The 20,395-nt window shown below is 45.4% G+C and overlaps 1 protein-coding gene across 1 annotated transcript in view; it reads right to left on the bottom strand.

The window, feature by feature from the left end:
- LOC126100115 (lipopolysaccharide-induced tumor necrosis factor-alpha factor homolog) overlaps positions 1 to 20,395 on the bottom strand; it is a 101,244-nt gene that overhangs the window by 11,443 nt on the left and 69,406 nt on the right. The window contains exons 3-4 of the mRNA XM_049910683.1: positions 12,355 to 12,473; positions 8,599 to 8,737 (exon numbers count right to left, since the gene is read on the bottom strand). Coding sequence (XP_049766640.1) covers positions 8,599 to 8,737; positions 12,355 to 12,473 — 258 coding nt within the window. The remainder of the gene's footprint in view (positions 1 to 8,598; positions 8,738 to 12,354; positions 12,474 to 20,395) is intronic.

Genomic DNA, 20,395 nt, shown 5'->3' with positions numbered 1-20,395 from the left:
TCTTGTGCAAATATACACTTTTTAAATGGGCCAACGCTTATTGACATTAACAAACTAAAAGTGGCGTAAATTAGAATGTCAGTGGTGTTTGTATTAGCCACTGGAGAGGGCCACTGGTTCCAGTAGTGAACTATTCTGCGGCCACTTGAACCATCACCTGCAATACTACGGTGAGATCGTGCAGCACCCGCGAAACGAGGGTAGGGAAATAAGAGTCACTATTTCATCATCCTATTACTTCAAGCTTCTCTATTGAAACTTGCATTTTGTCAGTAGTGAACAATTTGCTTTCGACTTCGCGCACTGGTGGGGCGCTTTTCCTTTCTGTAGTATGGTTCAAATGGCTCTCAGCACTATGGAACTTAACAGCTGTGGTCATCAGTCCCCTAGAACTTAGAACTAATTAAACCTAACTAACCTAAGGACATCACACACACCCATGCCCGAGGCAGGATTCGAACCTGCGACCGTAGCAGTCGCGCGGTTCCGAACTGAGCGCCTAGAACCGCTTGGCCACCGCGGTCGAATTCTGTAGTATGAGTTAGTACCATTAACTATACGACAATCACTAGGCATTCCGAGATCGTGAGTAAATTTATTGTGTGATTATTAGCTTTTCCCCCCAACGCTTATGCCAGGTGTGCCAAGGACATGAAAGTAAATTTTCCACAGGTTGCTACTCATTTGTGTGTTTATCTGTGATTTACGGTGCCAATGTTACCACAGGCTGCCATTGAAACAAAGAAAAAGAAAACAAGAAATGATCGAATAGCATTGATGACCTGTTTATTCCATCTGAGCAAGTTCAACCGCCAAGCTGCCAGTCTTTTCAATTGATACCACGCTGGACGACTTGCTTGTTGATGATGAAGAAATAATGGTAAGGACAAAACATCACTCAGTCCTCGAGCGAAGAAAATCTCCGACTCGGCTGGAAATCGAACCGGAGCCCGCTGCATGGCAGTCTGACGTGCTGATCACTCAGTTAAGGGGGTGGGCTTGCACTGTTTAATATTCATTGTATTGTAATAATCTAATGTAATTACAGCTCTTGTTTCAATTAATAATGCTCAATTCTGCAATCTCAGTATTGGAGGGTACATTTGCACACGTTTTATCGACGCCTAGAAGAATTCGGTTCACTGACGTAGAGCGTCAGCCCCCCGTTGAGTAGAATAGAGAATCATCCGCATGGAAGCATCCGTCAGATTACAGTTTTATTTTAAAAATCTCCGTTTTACGGGTTTGAGGATTTTGCAACCAGTCCTTGCAGATAACCGCGCTATCGTCAAACGCGTTTAGTCTGGAGAGTGGTTTTCGCTGTATGTTGGTCAGCCACACTCCTAAGACTCGTTATATTCCTCCAGTAGAGTTTAAAGGAACCGACTATTCTATTGCTTCTATCGATTGCGCCTTTGTCCCGCATTGGCGTGGTTAAATCGGATTTGGCACGTGAAGGTGAAGAGGTAGCCGGATGCCCTTCCTGCCGCCAACCCGTACCCCCCCCCCCCCCCCCCCCGGAATCAGAGTACCCCATCTGTCTGCATCCAGTGTAAATCATGGAAAAGTGCGGATGTGTTGCAAATGTCTGTGAGTCGTGTAACTGAGGCGGGACGTGGGGACCAGCCCGGTATTAACCTAGAGGGATGTGGAAAACCGCCTAAAAACCACATCCAGGCTGGCCGGCACACCGGCCCTCGTCGTTAATCCGGCGGGCGGATTCGATCTGGGGCCGGCACTCCTACCCGAGTCCAGGGAGCAGTGCATTAGCGCTCTCGGCTAACCTGGAGGGTTAATTTAAAGGAACCGACTATAGTATATGTGGTGTCACCGCCAGACACCACACTTGCTAGGTGGTAGCCTTTAAATCGGCCGCGGTCCGTTAGTATACGTCGGACCCGCGTGTCGCCACTATCAGTGATTGCAGACCGAACGCCGCCACACGGCAGGTCTAGAGAGACTTCCTAGCACTCGCCCCAGTTGTACAACCGACTTTGCTAGCGATGGTTCACTGACAAAATACGCTCTCATTTGCCGAGACGGTAGTTAGCATAGCCTTCAGCTACGTCAGCTATTGATACTGGAGTCATGTACAGTCAAGAGCGACGCCCATCATTAATGTGTTAAAGTTAAGTATGCCACCAGCTACGTCCGTTTTTCTAAAGTCTAATTTCCTTGTCCTGTTCCAGACCTCACGCCAGCCTGTGTGAGCTAAAACGCGTGCCTTTCGGCTTCCTCTAGTACCCGGTGTTGGCTCTCCTGCCAACCCACAACAGTATGCACATTCTCTCCATCCACAGGCAGTGGCAGACCCATCAGGACCGACCATCCGCTGTGTCATCCTCTGACAGTGGCATCGTTGGAAGCAGTATGGAGCGAGAGGCTCAGCGCACCGTTCTCTCCGCCGTTGTCAGTTTTCGTTACCTGGAGCCACTATCACTCGGTCATGTATCTACTCAATTGGCCGGTCCAGTCCTACCACCAAGGGAAAGCCCCTGGCAGCACCGGGAATCGGACCCCGATCTTGCACACGGCATCAGCTACGGAAGCGGACAATCTAGTTATCTAGGGTGTGTCATATTTGATAGAGAAAACTGACATTGGTTCTATCTACGAGCCGCCACTGAGTTCAGTATGAAATATTTTCGCAGCTTTGAATTGTCTCATGTAACTGGGACCATGGAAATGAAAAAAATACGTAATTTATTGTTGGGCCTCGTGCAGTATTCCCGCTTCAGACCATATCTTATTATGAAGGTTCGATAAGTAACGGAGGTGTGTTTTAAATACAGAGTTGCCATGGTGTTTTTTTGTGAAGGGAGGGGGGGGGTGGGGGAGAACCAGAGCATCGCAGAAATTCATAGGTGTTTGCAGAATTTCTACGGAGATCTGGCAATGAACAAAAGGACAGTGAATCGTTGGGCGAGACGGGAACCCAACCCTCGTGCCGGCCAGCAAGACACAGCAGCGACTCCTGCAACGCTGGCAGGTGTTGATGCTCCCATTCGAGGTGATCGACTGATCCGAATCAGACACCTCCCTGCACAGTTGAACGTCTCTGTTGGCAGTGGTGACACATTCTGGCAGTGGTGACACATTCGTCCACCTGTTGGGATATCAAGGGTGAGCGCCACTGTGTTCCTCGCTGCCCATCAGAAGACCACGAAGAGCAACGAAGGACCATCTGTGTGGATTTGTTTGCGCGTTATGAAGCTGATCGTGACAATTTTTGTCAAACATGGTCAAAGGCGATGAAACATGAATTCATCACTTCGAACCGGAAACAAAACAGCAATCCATGGATTGGCATCACACCACCTATCCTCCGATAAAAATGTTCAAAGCCTCATCTTCAGTCGGTAAAGTCATGGTGACTGTATTCTGGGACTCTAAAGGGGTTATTATGTTTGATTTACTCCCTCATAGCGTAACGATCAACTCTTAATTGTACTGTGTTACCGTCAGGAAACTGAAGTAACGACATCAGCATGTTCGTCGCCACAAAAATGAGTCCGCGGCTCATCGTCTAATGACTAGCGTCGCTGCCTCTGAATCACTGGGTCCCCGGTTCGATTTCTGGCCGGGGATGGGTGTTTGTGTTGTCCTCATCATTTCATCATCATCATCATCATCATTCGTGGCAGTAGCTAGATTGGACTGTCCATAAAAATGTACTGCGAAAAAGTTGAGATTTTGTACGGGCGCTGATGACTGCGCAGTTGAGCGCCTCACAAACCAAACATAATCACAAAAATGCAAACGAACTTTTCCTTCTCCTTGACAACGCTAGGCCTCACACAAGTCCGTGCACCCCAGAAGACTTCACAACACTTCATTGAAGTGTTCTTCCTCATCTATCCTACAGCACATATCTCGGATCTACAGACTTCCGTCTGATTGGCCTAATGACAGATGCACTCTGCAGGAAGCAGTGCGTGGTTGATGGGGAAGCTACTGATGAGGCAAGATGACCTCTCCGACGTCGACCAGTAGAGTGCTACCGTACTGGCATATAGGTCCTCCCGGTTAGATGCGGTGAGACAATCGCCGTGAGCGGAGATTGTATTTAAAAATTAGGTTTTTTAGCCCGAAGAGTAAGGAATACTATGGTGTATTGGATAGCGAATAAAACCAACCTGCTTTCAAAATCAAAATGTGTTGCATTACTTATTGAATCCCCCATGTAGATGTATGTTGGAGCACTGGAGGTATTGATGCTGATCTGAGATGACGTTTAACCCTCCAATAAGGTCCAGAATGGACAGATCGAACAAGCCTGTATCACGGTCTTCAACATCGTCTGACCTCAATCTGTCGGGTTTTTGCTGTCTGGGATGAAGTATAAACACTTCCGTTGATAACGTTGAAAAACTGGAACTCAGAAATGTACAGTATTGCCTAAATATTCCAAATATTCAGGAGTGGTGGAAATAATCCGTTACTCACCGAAGCATCTAGTGCAGTACTGCATGTAAAAATGAGAACGACCCTTGGAACACTTTCTTATGATATGTACGAAAGTACAATTAATGTACATTGAATGTACATGTAACGTGCTGCTGTAGTAGGTCATGGACGGTTTCTGCCGAGTTACTTGGAGATTTAGTCGAATAGTTTATATTTCAAATTTATTTGTGCTAACTAGGATAACGTTTCGTAGCGAAGTCAGTGACTACTGGTAACCACGCATTCACATTTACCTCGCAAACAGCTCGTTGCGGATCTGTGTTTACCGGAGCATTCTTTCTGCTATTATCGAGTATTTTAGCCTTGTCAGTTTTCACTATTATTAATGATACACACTGTATACTCACGCCTATGGTACTTCGTATTGGGAGAACATGCGTCACTGCAAATGTCTAGCAGGGGTAAAATACCTATTTCATCTACAGGCATGATATCAAGCACATCTTTTTATGGAGCATATCGACCAACCCTCCATTCGACGGTAATTGCAGGAGAGATGCACGAATACCCGTAAAGTGAGGAAATGTCCAGAAATACCAACTCCAAATTCGCTTGAGGATGCAGCGGAGGCTCTACGCCAAAGTATTGCAGACTCAGTGCAAGACATTCTGTACGGTCAGATCCCCAGTTAGCAAAGCTGTTGCGTATCCAGTGTTGCCAGGCTAGAACATTACATCATGTACGTGTTATTCTCAAGTCGACGGGCGGTACAGGATCTGAAGACATCCGAGGCACGTGAGTAGCCGACGCACTCTCTTGACCGTGGCGGACAGTACCAATATCCCATCAACACAGCACTTCCATATGAGTGAGTTGCCTATGAGCATACATCGCTCTAAGAGTATGTGACAGTCCGTTAAAGTAAGTGCGTGCTGGTAGAACCGTCCGGTACACACGTTCTTTCACGTTCACTTTCTTGTCCTGGAGTCTACAGTTCATTTCCTCCATACGTGAAAGAAATTGGCTGCTGTACGATCATAGGCCGTTGTCATTTTCAACTATCTGGAATGGCAGGATGACTCGTGACGACTAATGCAGGTGATACGCTCTCCCATCGCCTTGAGCCGGCCGCGGTGGTCTAACGGTTCTAGGCGCTCAGTCCGGAGCCGCGCGACTGCTACGGTCGCAGGTTCGAATCCTGCCTCGGGCATGGATGTGTGTGATGTCCTTAGGTTAGTTAGGTTTAAGTAGTTCTAAGTTCTAGGGGACTGATGACCATAGATGTTAAGTCCCATAGTGCTCAGAGCCATTTGAACCAGCCATCGTCTTGGCTGTTAGTAGCAGTCGGCCAACACGCCAACTGCGTTCGCTCAGTGTGTCTAAGGCGTTCAGTCTGACCGAGTTGCCTCCAATCACGTCTGAGGCGATTGCCTGGTTGAGATGAAGAGAACATGATACCAATCCTGAGCGGTCCATTCGGCATGTTGGGCCCATCTGTACCGCGCTGCATGGTGTCGTGGTTGCAAAGATGGACATCGCCATTAAAGTCGGGAGTGAAATTGCGCATCATGCAGCCAGTTGCACACAGTTTGAGTCGTAACACGACGTCCTCTGGCTGCACGAAAAGCATTATTCAACATGAGGCGTTGCTGTCAGGGTTCCTCCGAGCCGTAATCCAAAGCGGTCATCCACTGCAGTAGTAGCCCTTAGGCGGCCTGAGCGAGGCACGTCATCGACAGTTCCTGTCTCTCTGTATCTCTTCCATGCCCGAACAACATCGCTTTGCTGCACTCCGAAACGCCTGGACACTTCCCTTATTGAGACTCCTCCCTGGCAGAAAATAACAATGCGGACACGATCGAACCGCGGTACTGACCGTCTAGGCATGGTTGAAGTACAGACAACACGAGCCGTGTGCCTCCTTCCTGGTGGAATGACTGTAACTGATCTGCTGTCAGGCCCCCTCGGTCTAATAGGCGCTGCTCATGCATGGTTGTTCACATCTTTGGGCGGGTTTAGTGACATCTCTGAACAGTCAAAGGGACTGTGTCTGTGATACAATATCCACAGTCAACGTCTATATTCAGGAGTTCTGGGAACCGGGATGATGCAAAACTTATTTTGATGTGTGTAGAACATTGCGGGTTGCATAAAACGATATAGGGTAGCGGCAGAAGAATCACCTCGTATAAAACCTGAACGCAGCATAGCCCCAGTAGTAAATGCAGGGTGAATCCCTTTTATTTCGTGAACGGTTCAAAATACCGAAATGAGGTTCCTGGCATACGTGTATGATAGGGCACGTAGTTTTGATGTGTGTATTACTCTTAATGTCGTATCAACCGAGACATTGAAGTAAATTTGTTTTTTTAATATAATGTTTTTGAAAAGACGAGTACGGTGACATAACAGTCGGTAATGTTGTTGTTGAAACTTTTTGCAAAAGTATCTGAGAAATGTACAAAAGCGGAAAGTAAAATGCATGGAATCGGCTGTTACGATGTATTTTCATGTCAGACTCCGTCTTATACACAGCATGAATACAGGGCTGCACTACTACGACAAAACGTGTTTTGTCTTGGTTCTACTTTATACGACCCAGATATTAATTACTCACTCTAAGAAGACTATCGGAGCCACCCTGTGATTACAATAATGTGCAGAGGACATCCACTCACCAATAACTGAAGCTGACAAATTCGTTTACGAATAGTTTGATGCACTGACAGAGCGCAGTGTCGTCTGTTAGCCAAAGTTCTCCATGAAAGCTGTGGGTACCGACGAAGGCCATTCGATTTGCATCGAAACAACTACTCCCGTCAGCCACAGCGTCACAACTTTGCTTTGAGTGAACACTTAGTACAGCGTCAACTGTACTAATCTAAATAAAACTGAATGCCAATTTCTACAGTATCAGAAGGGGATGGCAAAACTATTTCAAGTGTTATTGTGTATAATATCTAACGGTCAAAAGAACAGCATTTTTACAAACAAATAAATATTTGAAAGCTCTGATGCAGCAGTGATGCCTGGCTTGAGAGTCAGAGTTTATACGGCAATAGCTGATTCCGGCTCGCTTTCCTTTTTGTTTAAGCACATTTCTGGAATATTTTTGAATTTCAATGTTAACAAGCGTTATATCACTGTATTCGTGTTTTCAAGAGCTTTTGATTGCTGCTACAAGAAATACATCATAGATAGCTTCATGAATATGCGGTGTAGATGATCTTCAGAGCAAAATAGAACAGTTAGAGACAGACATAAATAAGAATATAAAAATTACAATACAAGAATAAAAAGAAAACATATTCGACACCAAGGATGTAACTATAAAAAATTATCACAGCCATTTGGCATCTCTAGAAAACCCAAAACAAAAGACCCAAAAATAAACGAACCGCAGACCATGTACAGAATAACAGAGAAGCTGCAATCAGATACATACTAAACATAGTCAATAAGATCCCGCTAAACACTGTAAGACAGATAACATTAAAAATGAGTGCAAAGACACAATAGTCCGCGGCTCGTGGTCGTGCGGTAGCGTTCTCGCTTCCCGCGCCCGGGTTCCCGGGTTCGATTCCCGGCGGGGTCAGGGATTTTCTCTGCCTCGTGATGACTGGGTGTTGTGTGATGTCCTTAGGTTAGTTAGGTTTAAGTAGTTCTAAGTTCTAGGGGACTGATGACCATAGATGTTAAGTCCCATAGTGCTCAGAGCCATTTGAACCATTTTTTTGAAAGACACAATAGTAGATAAACAGAAAAATAAAGACACTACAGATGAACCATTTCAACAGAAAAATTTACGTAGCTATCGCAGACTCAGGGGAGCAATCGACCCTGTAAACTGGAACAATCTAAAGGAAATTTTGAAAATGATTAAATTAGACTATACGGTCAGTATAGGAAATAAATTCGAAACGCTGGGCACAAACATTGACTACAAAACAAATACTTCATTACAGAAACACATCCCAAAACTAAAAGTAGAAACAGTCACGTACCAACAGTCTGGTATCTTCCAACTCAGTTGCACAGATTGCGAAAATATCCACGTGAGTGTGACAGCCTGGGCGTTTGACACGAGGCGTAAAGAGCACATCTGAGTATGGAAATACCACACAAACGAAACACTATAGTACGGAAAGCATGATAAACCCGCGAGCGGCAACAGGTATAAGAGCGCCTTACCCCACCAGACACAGGATGCAGGCGTTGCAGTGTGTCCTGCTGTTGCTGACGACGTCCACCCGGGTCTTCACGGAAGCGTGGCAGAAGGGGCACACCAGGGAGCACGACTCCGGCCCGATCGCCAGCTCAGTCGCCACCACTGCACAAGACACCAAACACACGACCTCAACAAACTACAAGCGATCAGAAGCTTTTGAAATGGCAGATCAGAAGATTCCGCTGTCGACGCTTGCGAAGTCTGCGGTCTATCCAACGGCTGGATCAGTTCCTTCGTGAGTAATCGTTTGCGAGAATTCAGCATCAAGCACACTAATGTAAATGTTGAAATTATTTCTGAACACATATCAGAGTAAAATCTAATTAAATATGGTGTACCTGAAAGCTCGGAAATGTACTACTTCCTTTACGCATCAATAATCTGAGTTTAAATGTTTAAATGTGAACGCCCATAAAACTGTCACATTATCAGAAAACACACATAGTTCTGTTAATATGGGGAAACAAGAAAGAGTTTCAGGTACTAGTAAACACTGTCACAAAACAACTTAACTAATGGGCACAGAATAATCACCTTAAAATAAACAGTTAAAAAATCTCGCGATGCTTCGGACAAGCATATTTACATGCTTCGGACAAGCATATGTACATCGTGGTTACCTCTGACAACGATAAACGAGATGCTAAGAGGGTAGAAACCATATTCTTAGATTATTACTGCAAACCAACATTAGATGAAATAAGCATAAACAATATCTAATTCAAAATCGAGCAAACTTGCTATCTTGTTTGTTCACTAAAATCCTGAATGTGAGAAAAGCAGAAAACAGTAAAGGGTGCATATCACCCCTACTTTAATTCTCGCCTTAATTTTGGGATCACATTTTACCAAGCACATACAAACGAAAACGGATGTCAAAACCTATGCAAAATTTTTAAAGTCATATTTAACGCATGAATGATGTCACTCCATTGAAGAATGTTTAAATATATGAAGTGTATTATATAAATATTTAAATGTATGAAGTGAACTATCTGCAATTTCAAATATGTATGTATAGGAATCACTTTCACCTGTATGCGTATGAATTAACTTCTTCAATTTTGTAGCCATATGCTGTTTTTGTATTCAACATGTCCAACAAAACTACAGAATACTTAAATTCAGCCGGCCGAAGTGGCCGTGCGGTTAAAGGCGCTGCAGTCTGGAACCGCAAGACCGCTACGGTCGCAGGTTCGAATCCTGCCTCGGGCATGGATGTTTGTGATGTCCTTAGGTTAGTTAGGTTTAACTAGTTCTAAGTTCTAGGGGACTAATGACCTCAGAAGTTGAGTCCCATAGTGCTCAGAGCCATTTGAACTTAAATTCAGTGCAGTACTCTCAGCCAAGGAGGAACGCGGGAGAACATGCACTATTGTTAGAGAAACACGTGTTCGTGTGACATCGTGACGACAAATGCTCTAAGGTGTTTCTCTGGAACTTGTTTTCAGGGTACCGAGGAAGGTGACCCGTGGATTCCTATTCGGAAGGACGGCGCTTGAAATATCCGTAGGGCCATCCTGATTCAGTTTTCTCCTGATTTCCGCACATCGCTTTAGATGAATACGAAATGAATACGAAACTGCTTACTGTGAATTGGAATGCCCGATTTCGATCCCTCACCTTGTTCAGTCTCTAATGACCTCGTCGTCGACGAGAACCGAAATAGGCACTTCTCAGAGTCAACTGCGACGACTGTAAATATAAAGCTCGAGGTGATGACAAGGACCAAAGAAGTCATGTTGTCGACACACTGCTGGAGGTGTGAGCATGACCCAAAACTTCTCCACTCCTTTACGTGTAAAATATGGTTCAAATGGTTCAAATGGCTCTGAGCACTATGGGATTTAACATCTGAGGTCATCAATCCCCTGCAACTTAGAACTACTTAAACTAATCTAAGGACATCACACACATCCATGCCCGAGGCAGGATTCGAACCTGCGACCGTAGCGGTAAGCCCCAGACTGCTTTTGGCCCTCCAGCTGCTCTCGAATGAAAATTCCAATCCAGAACACCAAAAACTAAAAATCAACTGGATCATGTAATGGAAAACCCACACGTTCTCAATGCCTTTCACTACGAAAGAACTCAACCAGGGCTACTATGAAGAACGGTAAAGCAGTTGGGGTGGATGATGTGTGCACGGAGCAGATAAAACATTTTGACCTGGGTGCCAAAATGTGTATCCTGCAGCTCTTCAATCATGGTCACAAAACTAACAATATCCACAAGACGTGGGGAAAGGCAAGGATAGAGGCCTTGCTGAAGCCTCGAAAGAAAGCATGGTCTTGTGTCATTTCTTTGTCACCTGTACAAATTGCATGAGAGGCTCATTTTCAACCGCGTGGCAGACTCTATCGAACTGAAACGTATCTCTCAAGAAGCTGCTTTTAGGTCCGGCAAAGTATGCACCATCCGATTTCTGTACCTGACAGAATACACAGAAGAAAGGTGCGAAAGTAAAAAGATTTTAGGGCTAGCATTGGTCGATCTCAGCTCTCCATACGGTTGCTCTTCTATACAATCTGCAACGAACTGATAGATTGCCATTTTGTCGAGATCATTGAGTCTCCCTTCCAAAAACAGAAAATTTTGTGTCGTTCTCGATGGAAAGAACACCTGATAGGGAAACGAAGGAGATGGGCTGTCCCAGGGAAGCGTTCTGGCCCCCTTCATTTTTAACCTTTACACTAATGGTCAGCCAGTACCAAATCATACTAAACGTATCCTATATGCAGATGACTTGGCAATCACAGCTCAGGGGAGGACTTTCGAGAAGGTAGAGCAGAAGCTGGAGAAAGCACTCAGAGTCTTATCAGAATACTATGAAAGTAACTCCCTTAAACCGAATCCTTCGAAGTCTCAAGTAAGAGCTTTCCACCTTCCATCTCGGCAAACAAAGCGGAAGCACAATGCTTTCTTGAATAATACCACGCTGGAACATACAGATGAACTGAATTATCTGGGTGTGGCGTTAGAAAGTTCCCCGACACATAGATACCACTGCGAAAATAACCATTAGAATGTGGCTTCCAGTAAGAATAATTTGCGGGAACTCGTAAACAGCAAACGGGGAGCAAAGCCTACTATCCAGAAACCACTGGCCAAGTGCTATCCTTCCCCACCGCTGGACATGCCTGCCCTGCATGGACTGGGTCTATCCATGCGAAGGAAGTCGACATAAACCTTACTGAAGCATGTCTAATCACAACAGGATGTATGAAAAGCGGACCCGCACCAAAGCTTTGCTAAGCTTCTGGCCTTGCGAGTCTCAGCTGCTGAAGAACACCTCACGAATTCACAGAGAGGCTCAGACAAACCATCGATGATCTACATCCTGCTCTTTGGCACTGAGTGCGAGCCTGTACGACTAAGCTCTCGTAAAACCGTATAGCGCCTGGCGTCTCCCACACAAACTGGAAAACGTGGAACCGCATAAGAAAAGGCGTGGCTCCGGTGAAAACAAAAGTGATCAAATGGTTTCATGGTAACGTGGATGACGACAAGTGCGATTATGACTCTGTGCAAGACATGGAAGAACAGCCCCCCCCCCTCATCTGTCCCTAAAGATGCAATTTTAACGGATTGGACAAGAAGCCCTGAACATGGCCTAACGCTAGGTTGAAAAACTATTATTGGTTTCCGGGTGGAAAAAGGAAAGTAAATATTAATCAGCATCTTTCTTTTACCGCTGGATACTAGCACCGTATACGTACACACTGGCTGTTGAACGTTGGCAGTACTGGGCGGAGGTGCAGGCTGAGGCTGTGGCTCGGCGTATGGAGGCGGCTGGTCGGAAGGAGTCTTCTTCTGCTCTTGTTCTCCGTCGTCCCGCCTGAAACAGACGGCAGTTGACGTAACTGCATTTCGCTCTATCTACGTCCTGTACAGTTTTCGGTTCTCAAATGCGACCTCTTCTATCGCAAGTTGTCTGCAGTCGTCCACTGGCAGAACAGTCAAACTTTTTCTGTTCGTTGTTTCGTGTTGGAAAGGAGGCTATTGATAAAAGAGTGACCGACAGTCTGATCAACAGGGACAGTGGCTTCACTCCCAGTAAGGCATGGGGCAAAGAGCTTAGCCACCTGGCTGGGCACTGTTATTTCGCTGGAAGAGCTTAAGATCTCAACAAAGATTACGATTCACATACCGGTTATAATCCTACACATAGTTTCAGTCCGGTATACACCTCCATCAATCTCTACAGGGTGGTCCATTGATAGTGACTGGGCCAAATATCTCACGAAATAAGCATCAAACGAGAAAACTACAAAGAACGAAACCTGTCTAGCTTCAAGGGGGAAACCAGATGGCGCTATGGTTGGCCCGCTAGATGGCGCTGCCATAGGTCAAAATGATATCAACTGCGTTTTTTTAAATAGAAACCCCCATTTTTTATAATATATTCGTGTAGTACGTAAAGAAATATGAATGTTTTAGTTGGACCACTTTTTTCGCTTTGTGATATATGGCGTTCTAATAGTCACAAACGTATAAGTACGTGGTATCACGTAACATTCCGACAGTGCGGACGGTATTTGCTTCGTGATACATTGCCCATGTTAAAATGGACCGTTTACCAATTGCGGAAAAGGTCGATATCGTGTTGACGTATGGCTATTGTGATCAAAATGCCCAACGGGCGTGTGCTATGTATGTTGCTCGGTATCCTGGACGACATCATCCAAATGCCCGGATCGTTCGCCGGATAGTTACGTTATTTAAGGAAACAGGAAGTTTTCAGCCACATGTGAAACGTCAACCACGACCGCCAACAAATTATGATGCCCAAGTAGGTGTTTTAGCTACTGTCGCGGCTAATCCGCACATCAGTAGCAGACAAATTGCGCGAGAATCGGGAATCTCAAAAACGTTGATCCTGAGAATGCTACATCAACATCGATTGCACCCGTACCATATTTCTATGCACCAGGAATTGCATGGCCACGACTTTGAACGTCGTGTACAGTTCTGCCACTGGGCACAAGACAAATTACGGGACGATGACACATTTTTTGCACGCGTTCTATGTAGCGACGAAGCGTCATTCACCAATGGCGGTAACGTAAACCGGCATAATATGCACTATTGGGCAACGGAAAATCTACGATGGCTGCGACAAGCGGGACATCAGCGACCTCGGAGGGTTAATGTATGGTGCGGCATTATGGGAGGAAGGACAACTGGCCTCCATTTTATCGATGGCAATCTAAATGGTGCAGTGTATGCTGATTTCCTACGTAATGTTCTACCGATGTTACTACAAGATGTTTCACTGCATGACAGAATGGCGATGTACTTCCAACATGATGGATGTCTGGCACATGGCTCGCGTGCGGTTGAAGGTGGACAGATGGATTGGTCGCCAATTTCTTTCTGTGGGGAAAGTTGAAGGATATTTGCGTTCGTGATCCACCGACAACGCCTGACAGCATGCGTCAGCGCATTGTTAATGCATGTGCGAACATTGCGGAAGGCGAACTACTCGCTGTTGAGAGGAATGTTTATACGTATTGCTAATGTATTGAGATTGACAGAAATCATTTTGAGCGTTTATTGCATTAATGTGGTATTTACAGGTAATCACGCTGTAACAGGATGCGTTCTCAGAAATGATAAGCTCACAAAAGTACATTATCACATTGGAACAACAGAAATAAAATGTTCAAACGTACCTACGTTCTCTATTTTAATTTAAAAACCTACCTGTTACCACCTGTTCGTTTAAAATTGTGAGCCATATGATTGTGACTATTACAGCGCCATCTATCGCAAAGCAAAAAAAGTGATCCAACTAAAACATTCATATTTCTTTACGTACTACACGAATATGTAATAAAATACGGGGGTTCCTATTTTTCAAAAAACGCTGTTGATACCCGTTTGAGCTATGGCAGCGACATATAGCGGGCCAACCATAGCGCCATCTGGTTTCCCCCTTCAAGCTAGACAAGTTTCCTTCTTGTAATTTTTTCGTTTGACGCTTATTTCGTGAGATATTTGCCCCGGTCGCGATCAATGGACCACCCTGTATATTCCGCAAGTCTCTTTTTCTCTGTGAAAGAAGGTACTTCGTGTACCATTATCATCTTACGTTCACGGTCATTTCGGGAGATATACACTCCTGGAAATGGAAAAAAGAACACATTGACACCGGTGTGTCAGACCCACCATACTTGCTCCGGACACTGCGAGAGGGCTGTACAAGCAATGATCACACGCACGGCACAGCGGACACACCAGGAACCGCGGTGTTGGCCGTCGAATGGCGCTAGCTGCGCAGCATTTGTGCACCGCCGCCGTCAGTGTCAGCCAGTTTGCCGTGGCATACGGAGCTCCATCGCAGTCTTTAACCCTGGTAGCATGCCGCGACAGCGTGGACGTGAACCGTATGTGCAGTTGACGGACTTCGAGCGAGGGCGTATAGTGGGCATGCGGGAGGCCGGATGGACGTACCGCCGAATTGCTCAACACGTGGGGCGTGAGGTCTCCACAGTACATCGATGTTGTCGCCAGTGGTCGGCGGAAGGTGCACGTGCCCGTCGACCTGGGACCGGACCGCAGCGACGCACGGATGCACGCCAAGACCGTAGGATCCTACGCAGTGCCGTAGGGGACCGCACCGCCACTTCCCAGCAAATTAGGGACACTGTTGTTCCTGGGGTATCGGCGAGGACCATTCGCAACCGTCTCCATGAAGCTGGGCTACGGTCCCGCACACCGTTAGGCCGTCTTCCGCTCACGCCCCAACATCGTGCAGCCCGCCTCCAGTGGTGTCGCGACAGGCGTGAATGGAGGGACGAATGGAGACGTGTCGTCTTCAGCGATGAGAGTCGCTTCTGCCTTGGTGCCAATGATGGTCGTATGCGTGTTTGGCGCCGTGCAGGTGAGCGCCACAATCAGGACTGCATACGACCGAGGCACACAGGGCCAACACCCGGCATCATGGTGTGGGGAGCGATCTCCTACACTGGCCGTACACCACTGGTGATCGTCGAGGGGACACTGAATAGTGCACGGTACATCCAAACCGTCATCGAACCCATCGTTCTACCATTCCTAGGCCGGCAAGGGAACTTGCTGTTCCAACAGGACAATGCACGTCCGCATGTATCCCGTGCCACCCAACGTGCTCTAGAAGGTGTAAGTCAACTACCCTGGCCAGCAAGATCTCCGGAACTGTCCCCCATTGAGCATGTTTGGGACTGGATGAAGCGTCGTCTCACGCGGTCTGCACGTCCAGCACGAACGCTGGTCCAACTGAGGCGACAGGTGGAAATGGCATGGCAAGCCGTTCCACAGGACTACATCCAGCATCTCTACGATCGTCTCCATGGGAGAATAGCAGCCTGCATTGCTGCGAAAGGTGGATATACACTGTACTAGTGCCGACATTGTGCATGCTCTGTTGCCTTTGTCTATGTACCTGTGGTTCTGTCAGTGTGATCATGTAATGTATCTGACCCCAGGAATGTGTCAATAAAGTTTCCCCTTCCTGGGACAATGAATTCACGGTGTTCTTATTTCAATTTCCAGGAGTGTAGATAGAACGAAGCAACATATTGTCTGACTCTTCCAGAAAATTGCTCTCGGAATTTTAACAGTAAATTACATCGCGATGCACAACGCCTCTCCTGAAGCGTCTGCCACTCGAGTTAGGTGAGCGTTTCCTTCTTGCTTTAACACGAATACGTGAGGAAACGCACTACTATTCTTTTGATCTTCTCTATTTCCTCTATGAATTATCTCTGGTACAGATGCCAGACTGAAGTTTCGAGGAAACTAGGGATTTTGTAAGCTACCTCCTTCGCGCTTGGACTACACTACATGAGGATTTTTCTCAGTCTGACATCTGCCTTTCCTAAGATTAGTTTTAGGTGGCCGTACCACTTCAAATCGCTCCGGACGCGTATTTCACGATATTTAAAATATGTGAATGCTACCATTGATTGTTCGAAGTTGTGTAATCAAACAATAACTAACCTTTCTACGTATTTACGCGCAATGCGTTACATTTGTTACAGTAATGAAGATTAAATGCCAATCCTTGTTGCAAGCGTTCCACTGTTCGTGTTCCTGCGTTTCGCTACAGTTTTTTTTTATCTTAGCGAAAATATCACACGGGAACAAACTCAGGGAGCTTCCGTCTTCATCCACTAGTTGATTTGTAAATTATTTATTATGAACAGTAACGATCTTTTCATACTCCCTTGGGATACGTCTGAGGTTACTTGTTAAGTCAGAACATTTTCCTCCGTTACAGAATGAAATGCTGTGCCCTATTTGCTACAAGTTGTTTAGTCACAAACGTGGTTAGATATTCCTCACGCTAGTAGTTTGTTAACATGGCGTCAATGTTGTACTGTATCAAGCGCCTACCGGAAGTCAAGGAACACAGCATCAATCTGGACGCCTGTATTTAATGCCTTGTCGACCTCGTGATCGAATAAAGCGAGACGGGTTTCAGTCATTGATTACATAATCTTTCTTGATTCCACAGACGAAAGTTTTGTTTTCCTGTTATGTCACACCATGCGAGCACAAAACGAATTCAACAGTTCTACAACAGACCTCTGTCAGAGATATAGGCTTGAAATCGTGTGCGTCTTTATGACGGCCCTCCCTGGACACGGGAATGACCTACGAGCGCTTCGTTCCTCCAGAGAACTATCGTAGATCGATGCAAGCACAGGAGTAAGTTCCTTCGCCTACTCAATTTAGAATCTATAGGTATCCCATAAAGTCTAGTGGCGTTAACTGTAGCGAGCGATTTTAACTGATTATCTACCGCGTTGTCGCTTATCTCAAGAAATGTCGTTTTGGCGTTCATGAGACGACTGATCGAAGGAACTACAATACGATCTTCCTCAATGGCTAATATAGCTTACACTCTACTAAACAGTAAATGCATTTCATTCCTTACTCCACACACTGGTAGCAGTGTCCAGTAGGATTTGCATAGCACAGAATGGGGTTTATGTATTTTGATTGTTTTCTTTTCTGATTTTCCAAGTTTTATGGAATCGATTGATTTACTTACAACTTGTTTGAATCGTACTTAACAAAAGAATGCAAAATGTTGTGGTGAATAATTCAAACAACGTTGGAAGGATAGAAATTATTAGTGACTTGGGAGAAACCACAAAGGGGGTCCCACAGGGTTCAATTCTGGGTCCACTCCTACTCTCTACATATGTGAAGGACCTTCCATTTAACATTCAACAGAGAGGATTGATACATTTTGCGGTCGATACGAGTGTACCAATAAATATCATTAGAGAGAAAGAAACAGAGAAAATAGTTAATGATGTTTTTCAAATTACACACATCAAAAAAGTTTTGCACCACTGAGGTTCCGAGCGCTCTGGAATCTGTACAGAAAATTGGAATAGAGATTAATATAAGCATCATTTCCGCCCTTTTTACTGCTCATGGAAACCATACATTGCATGTTGCACCACCATACACCGAGACCTTCAGAGGTGGTGGTCCAGATTGCTGTACACACCAGTACCTCTAATACCCAGTAGCACATCCTCTTGCAATTAACCTTGCAATTTAACCTAAAATTATTTCTCCTGGATAATCCCGATGAATTTCTATTTAAAAACTGGTAGCCTGAAAAAAGTGTAGTTGCAGTAAAATAATGGGTTCATTAATGTTAAGACTGATCGTGTATACATACCTTGTAAACTGACTTGTTCCACTTCATTCCGATGAAAAAAATGCTGCAAATAGTCTGTGGAACATGTAACTAACTAACTAATAAGACGTAAACAGATTCGTCAGTTGGTAGTATTCGGCCAGACAAAAAAATGGCTCTGAGCACTATGGGACTCAACTGCCGAGGTCATTAGTCCCCTAGAACTTAGAACTAGTTAAACCTAACTAACCTAAGGACATCACAAACATCCATGCCCGAGGCAGGATTCGAACCTGCGACCGTAGCGGTCTTGCGGTTCCAGACTGCAGCGCCTTTAACCGCACGGCCACTTCGGCCGGCTCGGCCAGACACAGCCAGATCTTGGAATCGATTTTTTTCTGTATCAGATATCCAGTAGGTCTTGGATTTGAATCCTGCGGGGACAGTTTTACACATTTTGCTCTTTATATCATTTTTCGGCATTTCCCGTTGTTTCTGCGGTTAGAGAGCACTGCGTAAGCATCTGGCTTTCGAGTTTGAAATCCAGGTACAGTTCATCCGCCAGAAAACGCGATTTTGGACATTTTCTGGAATATTAGTCGCTTTTAGACTTTTTAATAATGTAAGTGCTTTGTTATTTCTGCTTTCAGAAACTGCGCCCAAGGTCCGCAAGTTTAAGGTCATTTTTCAGACTTCTCTCAATTTTAGTCATTTTCTTATCTTTACTTTAATTATTTACTGTCGTTGCCGCAGGATAGGTGACTGTCATTTTTTTCTCAAGAGGGCCAGCGACTAGAAAGAGGTTACTTTAATTACTTTCGTTGACATATTTGCACACTATACGCCACGTATTTTACGCACAGATATAGAACCGCAAATAGAAGCTAGATCTCGTGAACGAACACATATATTCTGCTACACACGTGCAATCATTGATCATAACAACTACTCACATTCGCAAGCCATGAGAATCATGTACCTAGTCATACTCTGAAGCGACAAAGAAAGCGGTATAGGCGTACTCAAATGCAGATATATGTTAACAGGCAGAATACGACGCAGCGGTCAGCAACGCCTGTATAAGGCAACAAGTGTCTGGCACAGTTGTTAGATCGGCTACTGCTAGGTTATCAAGATTTAAGTGAGTTTGAACGTGGTGTTATAGTCGGCGCACGAGCCATGGGACACAGCATCTCCGAGGTAGCGATGAAGTGTGGATTTTCCCTTACGATCATTTCACAAGTGTACCGTGAATATCAGGAATCAGGTAAAACATCAAATCTCCGACATCACTGCGGCCGGAAAAAGATCCTGCAAGAACGGAACCAATAACGATTGAAGAGAATCTTTCAACGTGATAGAAGTGCAACCCTTACGCAAATTGCTGCAGGTTTCAATGCTGGGCCATCAGCAAGTGTCAGCGTGCGAACCATTCACCGAAACATAATCGATATGGGCTTTCGGAACCGAAGGTACACTCGTGTACCCTTGAAGACTGCACGACACAAAGATTTACGCCTCGCCTGGGCTCGTCAACGCCGACACTGGACTGTTGATGAGTAGAACCATGTTGCCTGGTCGGACGAGTATCGTTTCCAATTGTGGCGAGTGAATGGACGTGTACGGGTATGGAGACCTCATGAAACCATGGACGCTGCATGTCAAAAAAAAAAAAAAAAAAAAAAAAAAAGTTCGAATGTCTCTGAGCACTATGGGACTTAACATCTGAGCTCATCAGTCCCCTATAACTTAGAACTACTTAAACCTAACCAACCTAAGGACATCACACACATCCATGCCCGAGGCAGGATTCGAACCTGCTACCGTAGCAGTCGCGTGGTTCCGGACTGAAGCGCCTGCATGTCACAGGGGAAGCTGGTGGAGGTTTTTGTAATGATGGGGGGCATGTGCATTTGGAGTGATATGGGACCCCTGTTACGTCTAGATACGACTCTGACAAGTGACACGTACATAAGCATCCTGCCTGATCAACTGCAGCCACTCAGGTCCATTGTGCATTCCGGCGAATTTGGGAAATTACAGCAGGACAATGCGACTCCCCACACGTCCAGAATTGCTACAGAGTGGCTCCATGAACACCGTCATGAGTTTAAACG

The sequence above is a fragment of the Schistocerca cancellata genome, chromosome 1 (genome assembly GCF_023864275.1).
Source record: "Schistocerca cancellata isolate TAMUIC-IGC-003103 chromosome 1, iqSchCanc2.1, whole genome shotgun sequence".
NCBI lineage: Eukaryota > Metazoa > Arthropoda > Insecta > Orthoptera > Acrididae > Schistocerca > Schistocerca cancellata.
Note: the sequence above shows the minus strand (reverse complement) of the source record. Positions and strands in the feature narration are given on the sequence as shown.